Here is a 19,430-nt window from a genome sequence, read left to right on the forward strand (position 1 = left end):
TGCTACTGAGCATTTGGATTATAAGGACCGGATCCGTACGAGACCCCTTTTCTTCAAGTGAACAGACTGAGTATCCGAACATTCTTCCTTCCTCCAGAGCTTACCACTCTGGGAGGATATCCCCTGTCTCCAGCGGTACCATCGTTTGCCCCCCTATATTGCCATCCCACGCCAGGCGGCGTTTGGTCTAGTATACCCAGCTTAGGAATCATTCATTCCCACTGACTTTGCTACTCACTGACTTTATCCTATTCTTCGCCATAAAAGCGCGATCAATTAATTCCCATTCTGTACAATTGCTGCATAATAATAAATACTATAAATGATATTTCCTTGTCACCGTGCCGTCTATTCTGAGTGTCTGCCATATAATAACTGTACTGTCTGGCAAGTAATAATAATAATAATTAGCAGTGGTTTAATCTATCACAATCTTTAATACAGTCAGGGTTTTGTAACCCCTCAGTTACAATTGGTCCTTCGAGCCGGAGGGTATCAGTAATCTTAATCATATTAATAGCGATATGGCCAGCGGCGGACACTCTCCAAACGGCTCTCCCAAACTAGAGCGCACTAAGCGCCCACGTCAGCCCCCTCCACACCTGGAGGACTACGTTGTCGTTCTACCTCCTAGCTTATCTAAAAAGACGTTAAGCACGGATAAAACTAATAGCTTAAGTATGCCAAACCTTATCGACTTGTCGGCCCCACAAGTAGAGACCCAAGCGGGTTTAAGCGAAACCGACTTAGCTCACGGGGGGGACAAGCGGGACATGACTTGACTATGCCCAACGACCACAGCGCCACCGAGATGGACCTCGGAGCGCCAGAGGATAAAGAAAGCGCACCCGAGATGGACCTCGGAGCGCAAGAGGATGAAGAGCGCGGACCCGAGACGGACCTCGACGCGCACCAAAGAAAAGAGTACCGCGTCTCAGAGATGGACCTCGGGGCGCGGGAGAAGATAAGAGACGGCGCCCTTGAGATGGACCTCGGAGAGCATAAAGAGAACAGGTCAACGACAAGCCCCGTCAACTCCAGATCACCATCTTCGGCGTCATCCCCAAGTAGAGACCCGGGGCTAGCACAAGCCTTGATCGCCACACTGACAGCTTCAACCGAAAGAGACCGCATCCAGGGTGAGCGCGACCGTCTTCAAGCGCAACAACAGAGTGAGCGCGAACATTCTGCAGTGGAAAGAGAACGTCTCCAAGCGCAACAACAGAGTGAGCGTGAACATTCTGCAGTGGAAAGAGAACGTCTCCAAGCGCAACAACAGAGCGAGCGCGAACACATCCGACTGGAAGAGAGGCGCCTCCAGGCTGAAAAAAACATGCAGCGAGACGCCGCCAACGCGCAACGCGATGCACAGCGCAACGCCGCCAATGCACAGCGCGACGCCGCCAATGCACAGCGCGAGATGGAAAGAGACCGGCTGCAGGCACAGATGATGGAGCAATTGCTCCAGAGGGCGACTCCCCACTCCTCCACCCGGAGCTCCCGGAGATCATCACGGCACGGGTCGAGGGCACATACCCCTCCCCGACAAATCTATACGGGACCCAGCCAACGGGAAGATCCCGCCTACGTCGCCGAGAAACTGACTAAGAAACTTCAAGGCCTAGTGGAGGACGAGGGAGAACCTCAAGCCCCCCAGCACAAACCTATTTCGGACCAGGAGGCACAGTACAGCCCCGACCTCAGCCCCGAGATGCTGCGTTACGAGCCCCCGACCCAACCCAGGGGTGAGTTTAATCAACAGTCAGTACCGAGGAGCAGTACCTGGGGGCCCGGCCTCTGGTTCCCACCCAGCACTGACCCACGACCCCACATACGGGGAGACTCGCCAAGGAGGCCTCTCCCCCTACGCGCATCGGTGTCCCAGCCATCCATGGCATCTTACATTGGGACACCCACATTCCCAGACTTTACGCGTGAGGACAGAGCACAGTATACTGAACTACGCATGTGTTTAGAGACTATTATGTCCAAGGTACATGACGAGTCCTATAAATATGCCATCCTCCTCAAGCACCTTAAAGTACCGAGAGCACATAACATAGCGCTGGCATATTCGAACTCAAGAACCCCCTATTCTGATGCTCTGGTGGCCCTCGACGCACGCTATGGACGCATATGGGATTATGTAATTCAAGAAATACGGGAGATCGACCGCCTCCCCCCAGCTAAAGACAATAGAGCCCTAGATGACCTAGCTATCAAGGTACAATCCCTGGTAGGGATGCTCGAGTCACAGAAGGAGAAGGGGAGATATGAACTATATGCCAATTCCAACGTGGAGCGGATACTGGAGAAGCTCCCCTCAGCCCGTCAAGAGCGCTTTCGGCGGCAGAGAGACCACCGTGACCCCCACGGCCCAGAACCATCCCTCCTAGACCTTGCTGACTTCCTAGCCAGGGAGGTCAGCAGTCTACGAATAGACACGTTCACGTGGGGTGGCTCTAACCCTAAAGATGGACCGAGAAGGTTCAACGACAACCGCCGGTCCGTCACCGTGATGCACCAGGCCGAGGCGGTGTCACGGCAGACGAGCCCTAACCCCCACGCCAAGGACAAATGGAAGGCTGCCTGTCAGTACTGCGACAGTGAACACTGGCTGTCACAATGCGACGCCTTCAAAGGACTGACTACAGCCGAAATAAGTCAGTGGCTTAAGGATAACCGCCGCTGCTTCCGCTGCGCGCGCGGCCACATGGCAGCCGAGTGCCGCCTCAAGAGAAGGTGCGGCAAGTGTGACGGCGCCCACCTAGAAGTCCTGCATGAGAGCAATAGACGCCCACCAGGAAACCAAAGTAGGCCCGTCACCATGATGTACCAGGCTGAGTCGGTGTCACCACAAACCAGTCTTGACCCCCCCCCTGGTGTACTGACTGCCGCAGCGGACACTGGGAGTCACGGTGCTACGCGTACCAGGCCGAGTCGGTGTCACCACAGACAAGTCACAACGCCCCCGCCACAGAGGAATGGAATATCTATCTGACACAGAAGAGTCACAACCCCCCGGCCAAAGAGGAATGGAAGATCGCATGTTACTACTGCCACAGAGGACACTGGCTGGCACAGTGCGACGCGTTCAAGGGACTGACCATCGCCGAAATGGACCAGTGGATTGAGGCTGACCCCCCAGACGCCACTTACCGCGAATCACTGTGCGAGGCCCCCAAGCGGAGATTAGCCCTACAAGGCAACTCACCAACAGAAGTGCTCCACATCGACCCCGCGTATAGTGGGAGCCCCAGAGTACTCATCAAGGTCGTCAGAGTGCTCCTGAGCTACGAGGACAAGGTCCTGGACACTTACGCCGTCCTCGACGACGGGTCAGAAAAGACGGCCTGCGGGGTACCGAGGAAACAATGACAATCCGTACTATTCAGCGAGACCTAAAAACAATAAAGGGTGAAAACGTCTCATTCACAATAGCAGCGGTCAAGCAGCCCGAGAAGCGGTACAGCATCACCAAGGCATTTACAAGCCACGACATAGGTCTGTCACGCTATGACTACCCCATCCCACAGCTGATGGAGAAGTACGCGCACCTACGTAGACTGCGTATACCGCTCATCGACGGCACCACACAGACCCTACTCATCGGCTCCGACCACGTGGACCTCATTGTCCCAATCGAGGCGGCCCACATCGGACCCAAAGGATGCCCAGCCGCGGTTAAGACCCGACTGGGGTGGACGCTCCAGGGCCCCCTCTACGGACCTTCCAACCAACCAACGTCCACACGCTGCCTTTACACAAAGGTGAGCGACACAGGCCACTCTCTCGTACAGCCCGTTGAGAGGCTATGGACATTAGACACGATGACCATGAGAGAACCGTGGGCTCAAGAAGAGGGAGTTCCGAACTCCACCCCCCTCAGCTACGCTCCAAGCGACGTAGCTGACCTCGAACCCAGTACCCCAAACTACCTCTTGATGGGGCGGCCGGACCCGGCCCCTCCTCAGACAGTGTACAGACAGAACGAGAGGAACGGACGGAGGATGTGGAGACACGACCAAGCACAGATCGACCAGTCTTGGGCCCGCTTCCTCCTAAGCTACCTACCATCCCTTCCAGCCCGTCAGAAGTGGGTAAAGGACAGGGACAACCTGAAGGTGGACACAGTCGTCATGATAATAGACCAGTCACTACCCCGAGCTACGTGGCCGGCCGGCCGCGTGAGCAGAGTGATTACTGGTGCCGATGGGAAGGTCAGAGCGGCAGAAGTCATAGTCCAAGGGCGGACTTACACCCGACCTGTGGCGAAGCTGATAGAGTTGCCGGAGATCCCTGACTCCCCTGATGATGACCATGACCCACTGACTTTGTAGATTGCCCTACTCCTCACAACAAGTATGGAGAAGTTGACTGGACCATTAATCTGTCTCCCTTTACTAATTAGGTGCGGACTAATTAGGGGGCGGCTGTTGTGAAGGGCCAGATTAACATTGAGAATCTACGTTTTATTGTTTTATATAACTTGTATATTATTTATATATATAAGCTATATCCCTTTAAGCCTCTTTGAATCCTAGCATCATTCGCTCTCCTCACTGGATAATGCCCTTAACGTTGGCGGCGCCAGGCAGTCTCGCCCTCAGTCAGGTTCAAAGACGTGTTTAGACAAGTTCGGACATGCCCGTAGCGGGCGCATTGAGTCCTGGCAAGTGGTTCGGTTGCGCACTAGAAAGCCCTCTAAGTATATATTGTGGAAGGCGCAAACAGTAGCAGTTCGTCAGTACAACGGTGAAGCAGTTCGTCCTTAGAGTTCGTGAAGTAAACAAGTGAAGTTCGTCTAGCAAGCAAGTGGAGTTCGACCTAACTTAATGTGAAGTAAAGAGTCGTCATTTTAGTGTGAATCGTATTACCGCAGTTCGTTCGGTGTGCAGCATTAACAAGCAGTTCGTTCGTTTAGTAACTAGTGTAAAACCTTAGCAAGTGTGTGTGGACTTAGTAATTAGTGCCAGCACACGAGGAGGGCCTAGTCACAGAACTACTGGACATGTGCATATTGGAACCTACGGCGGCGATATCATAGAACCAGTATTGGTAGGATTATAGTGATTGTGGAACGTACTACCGTGGAGAAGAGCATCGTTAATACCCACTGTCGTTTGGATTAACTACCTTGAAGATCTTACCTCGGGCTAGCTTCGAGGACCGAAGCTGGCTGGCTATCATCATTGCTATCGAGCATGGGATTACAGCTATTACCTTGCTACTGAGCATTTGGATTATAAGGACCGGATCCGTACGAGACCCCTTTTCTTCAAGTGAACAGACTGAGTATCCGAACATTCTTCCTTCCTCCAGAGCTTACCACTCTGGGAGGATATCCCCTGTCTCCAGCGGTACCATCGTTTGCCCCCCTATATTGCCATCCCACGCCAGGCGGCGTTTGGTCTAGTATACCCAGCTTAGGAATCATTCATTCCCACTGACTTTGCTACTCACTGACTTTATCCTATTCTTCGCCATAAAAGCGCGATCAATTAATTCCCATTATGTACAATTGCTGCATAATAATAAATACTATAAATGATATTTCCTTGTCACCGTGCCGTCTATTCTGAGTGTCTGCCATATAATAACTGTACTGTCTGGCAAGTAAGTAAGTAAGTAAGTATTTATAAAGCACCTTTCATACATGTCATGTAGCTCAAAGTGCTGTACACAATTATAGGCATATATAACGATAAAAGCAATAAAGTCACAGTGATCAGTTAAGATCAATGTTTAAAAAAAAAAAAAATAATAATAATAATAATAATAATAGTAACGTAAAAATGAAAATAACGTAAAAACAGTAATTTGCTTACCAGTTTGGGAGAACAGGTCCGCACAAACATTTCCGCTCAGTGGCAACCGGAAGTGCACTAAACCAATGCACTTGTATGGTAGGTAGCAATGTTTAGCTCTTATAACGCTAGTGTAGTTACGTTTTTATCAGTGGTCATAGTTGGGTCCATAGTGCTTTACCAAGTCCCATGGATCCATCAGTGGCCGTGTATTGTGGTAGAAAGAAAGAAAAAGAAAAACGTATAAAGAAAACAGTCTAAAGTTTCAAAGTTTGGGAGGTCCGCAAAAACACGACCGTTCAGCTCAGAAGCTGAGGCGTGTCAAAAACTTTTGAAAAACTGGAGGCGTGTCTCCTATGTACCCGTTCCTTCATCTAAAAAGTTTGAAAGTTTGGGAGGTCCGCAAAAACACGACCGTTCAGCTCAGAAGCTGAGGCGTGTCAAAAACTTTTGAAAAACTGGAGGCGTGTCTCCTATGTACCCGTTCCTTCATCTAAAAAGTTGGGTCCACAAGGCTTATCCTAGCCTCATGGATCCATCAGGTTTTTCCAAGCCATAACTATTTGTAAGCTAGACTGTATAGGTACGTTTTTAATTTTCCTTTAAAAATGTGTATAGAGCTGGCGTTTCTGATGTGTGTTGGTAGTGTGTTCCATAGTTTTGGGGCATAGTTGGCAAATGCCATACTTCCTATCCTTTTTTGGTTTCTGGGCGTGTCTAGTAAACCTGTAGTGGATGACCGTAGCGTTCTTGAGGGCAGATAACTAACTAGGGAATTTGCTATGTATTTTGGGCCTTGCTCATTAAGAGCTTTATATGTTAGAAAAAGGACCTTAAAATCAATTCTATGAGTTATTGGAAGCCAGTGCAGAGTGGCCAGGACTGGAGTGATATGTTCTCTTCTCCTTGTATGAGTTAGTAATCGAGCTGCAGAGTTTTGGATAAGCTGAAGCTTCCCAATGGTTGCTTTGGGAAGACCAGTGAACAGTGCATTACAATAGTCAAGCCGACTTGATACAAAAGCATGAATAAGTTTCTCTGCATCCTTTTTATTTACGAAAGGTCTTACTTTCGCTATGTTTCTTAGGTGGAAGAATGACGTTTTCATGGCCTTATTTATATGAGACTTAAAGGTCAGGTCTGAGTCCAAGATGACACCTAGGCTTGTAACCTCAGTCTTTACATAGGATGACAGACTCCCCAGGTTTTTACAAAGCACTTCCCTTTTCGCTTTTGGGCCGATCAATAGGATTTCGGTCTTGCTTTCGTTTAGAACCGTTTAGCTTAACATAGAACCTTCTCCCCTTAATGTATGTTATGAGCCAATTTAGTACATGATCGGAAAAGCCAACCAGTCTTTCAAGACGACTGATCAAGATATTATGGTCAATCGTATCGAACGCTGCACTAAGGTCCAATAGGACAAGAATTGAGACTTTGCCAGCATCGGAGTTTAGCCTGAGGTCGCTAACTATTTTGGTAAGGGCAGTTTCAGTGCTGTGATTTGTTCTGAAACCTGATTGTAGTTCCTCCATGATGTTATTATCTTTGAGAAAGGAGTTTATTTGTACTGAGACTATCTTTTCTAATATCTTGCTGATAAATGGAAGGTTCGATATTGGCCTATAGCTTTTTAGTTCGTTTACATCTAAGTTTGTTTTCTTTAGTAGTGGTTTTACTACAGCCGTTTTAAATGCATCTGGAAAAGTGCCTGTTTGAAGAGACATATTTATGATTTCAAGGACATGATTTGAGACACTATCAAACACCCGCTTGAGAAATGCTGTTGGTATAGGATCGAGGCAGGAGGTGGCGGAATTACACTCAGAGACAATCTTACAGAGGTCAGGTAATGTAATACATGTGAATTCCCCCATAGTTATCTCAGGTGGGGTTTCACTCACAGCCAGATCTATATCAGCATTAATGCTTGCTCTAATCAATGATATTTTTTCATTAAAGAAAACTGCGAACTCTTCACATTTTGTGGCTGATTGCTGCGGTATATGGGGGGGTGGTATGTTAATCAGCCGGTCAATGGTGGAAAAAAGTACCCTGGAGTTACCCATATTTTCTGAGATCATTTTGGAAAAATATTCCTTTCTCGCAAGTTGTATTGCCTTATTGTATGCGCCCATGGCGTCTTTGTATAAATTAAAGTGAGCTGTGAGTTTGAGTTTCCTCCATTTTCGCTCGGCTATCCTACATTTTCTCTTGTTATCTTTAACATTGGTTTTATTTAGCCATGGAGAGATTCTATCAGTTTTTACCTTTTTAACCTTTAGAGGGGCAACAGTATCTAACACAGTTGACAAGGTGCTGTGGAAGTTTTGCACTTATATAATATAACTTATGCAGTAATAATAATAATAATTAGCAGTGGTTTAATCTATCACAATCTTTAATACAGTCAGGGTTTTGTAACCCCTCAGTTACAGTGTCTATTACCAGGCTTGCTTAAATTGGGATGAAACAAAGGAGAATATGAATTATGATTTTTCTTTGCATCTTTGACAGTGAATAACACCATGCTAATAATGACCAAACATTAAAAACTGCCACTTGAGATCATGTTTACCGAATTCTCCCATCCGGACCAATGCAATTTGAAATATTATTATAGAATATAGAATAGGAGGCTTATAAAGTACCTTATTATAGCCAATTCGCACATTTATATATATACATATATTATCTTTCAAATGCCCCAGTTCAATTTGGATTTAGTATCACCAGGCGTGCATAAGAACAGATAATGAAATCGACTGTAATCTACTGTACTTTTTTATTTCCCCCACAGTGCAACCGTTTTGAAACTAATTTCAGATCTAATTGTTCCTACATGTAAACAATAGGGAAGAGAAACTTGAAAGCCTTTCAATATTTGTCAAAAACGTTACCTTTTGTGGCTTATTATCCCGAATATTAACAGTTATTGAAATAATTCATACAGAACTCTGAACCTTGAACCCCATCAAATCTTCCAGGAAGTGTAGTTTTAAAAACTTTCAACTCAGAACCATATCTGTGGAACTCTGCTACAAAATGGCCGCAAAAAGACTACAATTCCCATGGTTCAAAATATCAGAAATGGTCACCCTCGCGAATAGAATTGGTCAAATCGAAAAGTTAAATCTATCTAATGACACTTTTACCTAGGGATGTCCGATATTATCGGCCTACCGATATTATCGGCTGATATCGGCATTAAAATGTGATATCGGAAAATATCGGTATCGGTTTTTATTTTTTTTTTTTTTTACATTTCTATAACCTTTATTTACCCAGGCAAGCAAGTAAGAACAAATTCTGATTTTATTTATTGTCAAAAGTATGCATAATGTTGTGTTAATTCCACAACAAGAGATATGTAATGTTAATTACCTGAATTTTTTTTATTTTTTGGGGGGGAAACCCTGCATATATAGGTATCGGTTGGACCGCACAGGGGGAACAGGTTAAGAGTACAACGCCTGTCATATAGACCCTGGCATTGGAAACTCTGATTAATAGACAGAGTTTCTAAGAAAAGAGTATATATTATATACATTTGAGAGTATATACGTTTGAGGGGGAAGAAACTGTACATTGGAGGCGGTTGGGTAGATGGGGTGGCGTCTGACGTCTCTTCTCCCAGATCAGCCCCCGCCCGTATGAGAACCACTCTACAGTATGTGTACCGGACCCCGCTAACAGACCAAGACGATTCTCTTGTATAACGGACTGGCTGACGATTTCCCTAACCTCTCCTTTTCCCCTAAACAGTAATAAAACTGCTGTTAACGTGCTTCTACCTTGTGCCATATGTGTTTTGTTCATTCCAATCTGGTGACAGCTCGTAACACCCCAGAGTCTGTCACAAACTCACACCCCAGAGCGGCACGGTGGTGTAGTGGTTAACACTGTCGCCTCACAGCAAGAAGGTCCAGGGTTCGAATCCCGCTTGGGGACCAGGTTTCCATGATGCCAGTTACCCAGGTGGGGTATCTCCCAGGCCTTTCTGTGTGGAGTTTGCATGTTCTCCCCGTGCTCGCAAGGGTTTCCCCCCCCGATAAGATAAACCCAATGGAAAAACATGCACAACAACAAGATCGCTAACGCTGTGGCGTCCTTGACGAAGACGGACAGGAGCACTTGGATTGGTCCCCTGGCGCGGCTCACGTGGCGCCTGTCTGCTCCCGGCTGCCCTTGGGGGGGAAGGACGACGGGATGGGTTAATCGCAGATACGCATTGTATGCATGGTTCGCATGTGTGCCAAATAATGACCTCGGAGCAGGTCCTAAATTAATTATTATTATACAATACCTTTACAATGTGCAGTTTTTCTTCTATGTCCCTATGCTATACTTGCTGTTACTAACTATACTATACAACAATCACAACAAGTTATTTTCTTAAAGTGTTCTTTTCCTTCCTTTAAAGTGACCTTTTCTTGTGTGTTTAAAGTGACCTGTGGTGTGTTTGTGTGTGTGCGAGTGCAGAATGTTGTGTTGTGTGTGTGTGTGTGTGCGTGTGCGTGTGCGCGCGTGTGTGTGTGTGTGTGTGTGTGTGTGTGTGTGTGTGCGTGTGCTTGTGCGTGTGCGTGTGTGTGTGTGTCCATGTGTGTTTGTGTGTGGAGAGATCAGTGTTCATTGTTCTGATGGCCTGAGGGAAGAAGCTGAGCCTTAGCCTCTCTGTTCTTGTTGCGTGTATACGGAGGCGCTTGCCTGTCCTGAACTGACTGATTAGGGTCTAGGAGGTCATTCTGTAATAGATAATCATTAAGTTGGTTGGATACAGCACGTTTGAGTGATTTAGAGAGGAAGGAGAGAAAAGAGACAGGACAATAGTTGTCTATGACAGTGGTTTTTTTTTATGAGAGGTGTGATGCTGGCTAGTTTTAGGGAGGTGGGAACCAGTTGAGTTGAGGGAGGCGTTGATGGTTGATGTTAGGAATGGGAGGATGTCTGGTGCTATGGTCTGGAACCTGGGCAGGGTATCGAAACAGGCTGGCATGTAGTGGGACGGTTCGACGTTACCAGTGTCAAGGCCTCCGCGTCTGTAATGGGAGAGAAAGGTGACAGAGTAAAAGATGAGGTTCTCGATTCAGCATTTGGAATGGGCGGGGGACGGGGGTTGGGAAAAGCAGCTGCAGATGCTCTCCACTCTCCAAGTTTTTGGCAGAGAGGGGGGGGGGGGGGGGGGGGTGGAGGGGGAGTGAGAAGGGAGGACATGGTGGCCCGCAGTTTGCAAAGGTTCTTAGCCGAGGCCTCGATCTTATGGTGAAAGAAAGAAGCTTTGGGGGTAGTAATGGTTTAGGAGAAAGCTAACAAGAGGTTAGCTTGGTTGGTAGGCAAACAAATGTTGGTTATGATCAAATGCCGGATGATCACCATTAGAGAAAGTGAATGAAAGAAAAAGAGAGAGAATGGACACCTGTGGCCAAAGAGCTGTGGGATCGCGCCATAGACCATACACATGGTGGCCATTTTGCTTTTATGTCGTGCTCAGGTTGGGTTCCTTTCCACCCTGTTCCCGCCCACAAAATGTCTGCCGTATGGGTATGAAATGCATGCGTCATGAGAATACAAGGAATAGTTATTGAATGTATCAGATCTCTACCCCCCACGCCACCCAACCAGCCTCCCACATCCACCACCACTACCATCACCACTCCCTGACGCCCCCGCCCCCATCCCAATACCACCCCACCCCCATCCCAGGACAGTAGCATGGGATAAGAGGCCAGGCTCCCACAGTGCAGGGAGTCCAGGTGACAGGGGTCAGGGTGGGTCCTCCTGTCAGACGGCCGAGACTGATGGAGGACCCTAATCCTTCTGGTGTCATGAAGATGAATCAGACACACACACACACACACACACACACACACACACACACACACACACACACACACACACACACACACACACACACACATACACACACACACACACGCACACACGCACACACACACACACACACATTCTCACACATTCATTCTCACACACACACACTCACACACACACACACTCACACACACACACACACACTCATAGAAAATACACACCCTCTGCAAGTCCTGAGATGTGTGTGTTAGACGGACAGAAACAGGTTGTGCTGGTGGGGGGGGGGGGGGGGGTAGATGTGACTCACATGCAAGTCATTCATCCACGCTCCATCATGTCTATGACTGAGTTAGAGTGCATGTGCACACAAACATGCTTCCTTAAAACAAATAGACTCTCACTTGTGTACACACTGGCTTATTGCACTCACACCAAAGAACGTGGCACACACGTGTGTACACAAACACACAGCCATGGACATGCACATGCACATATACACACGCACGCTCACACACACACACACACACACACACACACACACACAGACACACACACACACACACACACACACACACACACACACACACACACACACACACACACACACACACACACACACACACACACACAGGTTGCCTTTACTATACATGTGAGGACATTAAATTGACTTCAATTAATTCCCTAGTCCCTTACCCTAACCATACCTGTCTAACCTTAACCTTAACCCTTAACCAGATCATCAGCTACCCATAATCAGATCACCAATAGCAATCAAGAGGGTTCTCACAAGTATATGAAAACACACATACACACGCACACACAGACAGCAACTGTGTGATGTGACATTGTGTGACTGAGCCAGAGAGCGATCTGGCTGAAATACTGAAAACAAAAGGGACTGCCGTCATTGTCCCTTTTTCCTCCTGTAAGATGACACTCTCAACTAATTCACTCAGTCTCTTACGAATGCACTAACTGTTCTGGACCCTAATGGTGCTTTTCCATTACATGGTACCAGCTCAACTTTGACTACTCTACTCTACCCTACCCTACCCTACCCTACCCTACCCTACCCTACCCTTACCCTACCCTACCCTACCCTACCCTACCCTACCCTACCCTACCCTACCCTACCCTACCCTACCCTGCCCTACCCTGCCCTACCCTACCCTACTCTACTCTACTCTACTCTACTCTACTCTACTCTACTCTACCCTACTCTACTCTACTCTACCCTACCCTACCATACCCTGCCCTACCCTGCCCTACTCTACTCTACTCTACTCTACTCTACTCTACTCTACTCTACTCCAGTGGTTCCCAAAGTCGGGGTCGCGACCCAAAGGTGGGCCGCGAGCAGCCACGGGTGGGCCGCGAGATGATTTAAAAAAAAAAAAAAAAAAAAAAAAAAAAAAAAAAATATTTTTTTATTTTTTATTTTTTTATTTACATTTTTTTTGTCAGGCCACTGAACTTAGAAGCAGGCCAGGACAGTGTTTCTAGTTGTATTCTAAAATTCTATTCTATTGTATTCTAAAATGTGACTATATGGTTTTATATTAACTTAATAAATAAACAAAAACGAAAAATCTACTTATTTCAACGAACATTTCAAACTAAATAACAGATTATGCACATAAAACGCTGAAAACAACCGAAGCAACAATAGTATTTTAATGAGGCTATTATTATTATCATTATTATTTTGCAACAAGTTAGCCCTCTCATAAATAGCACATATAAATGAATAACTAACTTGAACTAACTTAATAGGATTGAAGTGATACCTGGCAAAAAAAAAAAAAAAAAAAGCCAGACGATGTGCATTGGGCCGCGGCTCTCTGACGCCTTATTTTCTGGGCCCCGGCCTGAAAAGTTTGGGAACCCCTGCTCTACTCTACCCTACCCTACCCTACCCTACCCTACCCTACCCTACCCTACCCTACCCTACCCTACTCTACTCTACCCTACCTTACCCTACCCTACCATACCCTACCCTACCCTACCTTACCCTACCCTACCCTAACCTACCCTACCCTACCCTACCCTACTCTACCCTACCTTACCCTACCCTACCCTACCCTACCCTACCCTACCCTACCATACTCTAGTCTACTCTACTCTACTCTGTCTACCCTACTCTACTCTACTCTACCCTACCCATTGGCAAAACCAAGGAACTGATCGTGGATTATAGGAGAGGACAGCAGGAGACACACACACCACTGATGATAAACGGGGCTACCGTGGACAGGGTGAGCAGCTTCAAGTACCTGGGGGTCCACATCTCAGAGGACCTGACATGGTCAACACACATAGGCACAGTAGTAAAGAAGGCGAAACAGCGTCTCTACCACCTGAGACAGTTAAGGAAGTTCAGAGTATCGGGGAAGATACTCCAGTCCTTCTACTCAGGAGCTGTAGAGAGCATCCTGACCGGAAACATCACTGCCTGGTATGGAAACAGCACGGCACAGGACAAGAAGGCCCTACAGAAAGTGGTGCGCTCAGCCGAGCGTACCACGGGTATTGCACTACCCCCCCTGCAGGTTCTATACAACAAGAGGTGCAAATCCAGAGCCTGCAGGATAATGAAAGACCCTCACCACCCCAATAACAGCCTGTTTCAGCTGCTGAGGTCAGGCAGACGCCTGCAAATCCCAGCTACTAGGACAGAGCGGCTTAGGCTCAGCTTCTTCCCCCAGGCCATCAGAGCCATGAACAATGTACATTGAGTGCTCAGAACATTGAACTGTCCACACACAAGCACACATGAACACACACACGACACGCACACTGTGCACGCTCACACACGAGCAGCCACTTAACACTTTAACATGAGCGGGCACACACTCATGTCGCACACACGCACACTTATGGCCAAAGGAAAGGACACTTTAAATTAGAATAACAGGAACAGTGTATTGCACTACCAAAGCTAACTAGCATGTCACACATGCGCTGTAAATAACTATGTACAGATACCGAGATGTCACTCCATGTTACCTGCTATCTGTTACTGCACAATGTTGTTTCTTCTTTTGATTCTATTATATGTACCACTGTATTGCACATCGTTGCGGGCAAGACCACCCGCATTTCATTGTATACCTGTATGCCGTGACAATTAAAACTCTTGACTTGACTTGACTTACCCTACCATACTCTACTCTACTCTACTCTACTCTACTCTACTCTACTCTACTCTACTCTACTCTACTCTACTCTACTCTACTCTACTCTACTCTACTCTACTCACCTTTGGTACCAGATACACTGCAGATAGTACCCCGTCAATGAGGGTGGGGTTTGCAGGGATGACCATCGCTAATTAACACAGCGCAGGGGTTTGTGTGTCTGTGTACCACTTAATTCGTAAAACAAGGTACACTAGTATCGGTTTACGACCAGTTTAGGACAAGGGGAGGACATTCATCTTAGTTTGATGACGTTAAAAGTGAAGTCAGGCTTTGTTGTCGGCTTCCCGACTCATTTTAACAAAGACAAGCGAAAAAGAGAGAGCTGAGAGAGAGAGAGAGAGAGAGAGAGAGAGAGAGAGAGAGAGAGAGAGAGAGAGAGAGAGAGAGAGAGAGAGAGAGAGAGAGAGAGAGAGAGAGAGAGAGAGAGAGAGAGAGAGAGAGAGAGAGAGAGAGAGAGAGACGCACACAGCGGTGGTCGAGCGAGGAGAGGGAGTGACAGTAAAGAGAACAAAGCAGGAATGAGGTTAATAAAACGTTGCTTTCTCATTGTGTCATGGTGGTTACATTCTAAAGCACAAATAAATAACCATCAAACACTCAACAGATGATTTACTGTGGAAACAGACGCTATTATAGGTTAATTTTCCTCCTCTGCATTTCTCCTTTTCTTTCATTAATCTTGCACTACAGGGTGCTGTTGTAGTGACCCTCATATTCGAGTTGATATATAACGTTACATGCATTACAAGATAATTCCATTAATTACTACTACCATATTGTGTTCACAATGTTGACTATCATTGCCTATAAGGTCACCATCATGTAGAATAGTGTAGTGAATCTGGCCAGAGAAGCCATCTTGTTTTGCCAAATAGCAAACATTGGAAATACTTCACCTGTAAGTACAACCCTGCTTAGCTACACAATGTTGTTGTAACTAAGAGATTCACCTATACTGTAAGTACAACCCTGCTTAGCTACACAATGTTGTTGTAACTAAGAGATTCACCTACTGTAAGTACAACCCTGCTTAGCTACACAATGTTGTTGTAACTAAGAGATTCACCTATATACTGTAAGTACAACCCTGCTTAGCTACACAATGTTGTTGTAAGAGATTCACCTATATACTGTAAGTACAACCCTGCATAGCTAAACAATGTTGTCGTAACTAAGAGATTCACCTATAATTTAAGTACAACCCTGCTTAGCTGCACAATGTTGTTGTAACTATAAGAGATCCACCTACTGTATAAGTACAACCCTGCTTAGCTACATATTGTTGTTGTAACTGCGAGATTCGCTGAGAAAAATAACCATCAGTTCATAGATCACTAGATTCATCAACTTCTAATAGGATTTTCACGTACTGTAAGCACATTTCCTGGTTGATAGGAAGATGATTGGTGCTGTTACAAGTGACGATTCTCTCTGACCAATCAGTCAGGTCAGTTGAGCCAGTACCATGTAATGGAAAAGGGCAAGTAAGATACCTCACAGATACACACACACACACACACACACACACACACACACACACACACACACACACACACACACACACACACACACACACACACACACACACACACACACACACACACACACACACACACACACACACACACACACACACACACACACACACACACTATACACACACTGACGCACACACACAGATTTATTCTGACACAAAGAGGGCCCCTGGTCTGACCACAAATGCAGTGTAACCCCTGCTCCCCGCGGTGCGGCCAGGGCCCAGCCTGCCAGTAAAAAAGCGGGATGCTTCATGGCTCAACTATTCGCTGGGTAAATGGAAAGGGTTTGTGTGTGACCTCAAACACTCTCTCTCTCTCTCTCTCTCTCTCTCTCTCTCTCTCTCTCTCTCGCTCTCTCTCTCTCTCTCTCTCTCTCTCTCTCTCTCTCTCTCTCTCTCTCTCTCTCTCTCTCTCTCTCTCTCTCTCTCTCTCTCTCTCTCTCTCGCTCTCTCTCTCTCTCTATGTTAGACTAGGGAGGAGTGGCCAGTGAAAGTGCCAATCCACTTTTTCTCTCTTTTTCTTTCATTTACTTTCTCTATTTATTTTTCTCTCTACCCCCTTCTTTCATTTACTCTCTCATTCTTTCATTGACTATCTTTCTTTCTCTCTATCTTTCTTTTATTCACTTTCTCTCTATCTCTCACCCTTTCTTTACCTCTCATTCACTTTATTTATCTTAATCTACCATTATTTCATTCACTTCATTCTCTTTCAGCCTTTCTTTCCTTCAGTCTCTCTCTCCTGTCGTTCCAGAGTTTATAATACAAGGTAAGATACAATATGATACAATATGATGCGATACGCTATGACACGACACAACACAACTCGACAACAACAACATAAGATAAGATCAAATACGATACGATACAGTCTGATACGATAAGATAAGATAAGATTAGATAAGATAAAATAAAATAAGATAACATAAGATAAGATAAGATAAAAATAAGATTAGATAAGATTAGATTAGATAAGATAAGATAAGATACGATACAATACAATACGATACGATACAATAAGATCTTTATTGTCCCAGAAGATAAAATGTGTCAATGTCAACAGGCCCACATGTCCACACATTCTAAGGCTGCGGTTACATTATAGCAAAAACGATTAGTTTCATTTCGCTTTTCAGAACGCTGTGTATTCGCAGGCAAGTTAGACGTTGTTTTGTCTCGTGAGCACCGAGTGAGTACAATGCCAAAGCAGTAGGTGGCGATGTAGTTCAACCATGAAGGCCATTTTCAACCAATCAGAAAGGTTGAACGCGTCACTACACTTCCTGCTCAAAATCAGAAAAGCCACCATCTTTAAATACCTTGCGTGAGCCATTTAGCAACATAGCATTTATTTTTCAGCAAGAAACAAAGTGCAATAAACAAAAACGGATACATTCACTGTGTGTTCTGCCTCATTTGTTGATGAAACAACACCAACATCAACACAATTGACCACCAAGAGCGGAGAGTTTAGTCTCACAAAAAGATCTTTGATGTTGTTAGCTACATGCTAATGTGATTGGCGTTTTCCATGTATATAGTTAGCATCGAGGCTATCGTACATTAACGTAGTAACGTTATCGCTACTAGAATAAATGGATGAAAACATTATTTAACAGATTGCAGAATGGGTACAATACAATACAGCTCAATACAAACAATTGTTAAGGGGATGCAGACTGTTGTAGTTTGGACTGGGTTCCTTATAACAATAACTTGACAACACATGAAATAACCATGCGTGTGGACAGCATCACACCCTTACATTAGAGTTAGCCCTACCACTTGATATAATTCACCTCTTGGTTTTGGGTTTAAACGGGGAAGATCAATGGAAAACAGTTGTAATGATCTAATGAATTATGGCGAAATTAAAAGCAAGTACAAAATCAATCTCTGACGGTGTCTGGGAGGATGGAGTCAAATGGTTATCCATCTGCTCCGTTATAAAGCACATGAATAAGCAATCTGAGGAGGACGCAGCTGATATCCTGTAGGTATAGCCTCCCCATATGGCCGGTTGGTGTCGGGAGACAGCAAATTATATTAATTATAGCGCGATATTGCAAGTGACTCCCAGAAATAGTTCTGATGTTTGGACTAATGGACGGAGTCGAGGTCCAGCCAGGGGAGAATTTGGCGTCGGTGTCTACTACTGCGCATGGGCGCTGGGCATGAACGGCTCCGTATCTGGCTCACGCAAATTACATGGCACTGTTGTCGGGGAGTTTTCAAAACGAAAACACCCTTTGAGCGTTGCCGCTAGGAAAACGCGTTTTCCTGCCAAAACGGCGTTGCCCTTTAACTTGGACATGCAAACGAAATAATTCGAAAATGAAACGTTGTAAGTGTAACCATGGCCTAAATGTGTTATTGTTGTGGGTTTTCTTTGAGCTGTACAGCATTTTACAACTTAATTTGACTTGTCTATCTTTATCCTCTCTTTATCCAAAGGGTTGTAGTGCTTTTAAGGTAATGGCTTCACTGGGGGAAATGGATTTATTGAAAATAGCCTGTCCAGCATGAGATTAACAAATCAGGGATCAGGGAGTTATTCCATATGCCATAGCTACATAGGGCCATCAATCACACATCACATAATTGTGCTATGTGATACGCATTTTAAATTAAATAAAACATTTTTTAAATAAAAATAACCTTCTTACTGTCATGCACTTGTCCTAATACTAACCTACACTGTAGCACTCAACACTTTGATGAACATTGTTACTCAGCTGATAGAGTTGTACCCTTCCTGCTGACTTGTCGTACAGAACTTGTAAGTCGCTTTGGATAAAAGCGTCAGCTAAATGACCAATTGTAAATGTAATTGACCCCTGACTAGATTACACCATTTCCCATTGCTTAGATTTTCATTCATTCATAATTTTCACACACAATAATTAAGGTCAACCCAGCAAAAAAAGGTATCACCATACAATATAATTATGCAATAAAATGAAACCATTATGGTCCCAGAGCAGGGACGTGCACAGGACTTTAGAGGGGCAGGTGCTCAAAGGCTGAAAAGGGCACTACACTTGTGTGTATATATTAACC

General features: G+C 45.6%; 1 protein-coding gene across 1 annotated transcript in view; it reads left to right on the forward strand.

Annotated features, from left to right (window-relative positions):
• Window positions 1-853: 853 nt before the first annotated feature.
• Window positions 854-19,430, forward strand: part of meox1 (mesenchyme homeobox 1) — a gene marked incomplete at its 5' end in the record, with an annotated part of 29,644 nt that continues 11,067 nt past the window's right edge. Inside the window, one exon of the mRNA XM_084323044.1 lies at window positions 854-1,067. Within this exon, the coding sequence (XP_084179170.1) occupies window positions 854-1,067 (214 nt within the window). The remainder of the gene's footprint in view (window positions 1,068-19,430) is intronic.

The sequence above is a fragment of the Notolepis coatsorum genome, assembly GCF_963971535.1.
Source record: "Notolepis coatsorum genome assembly, chromosome: 10".
NCBI classification, from domain to species: Eukaryota; Metazoa; Chordata; class Actinopteri; order Aulopiformes; family Paralepididae; genus Notolepis; species Notolepis coatsorum.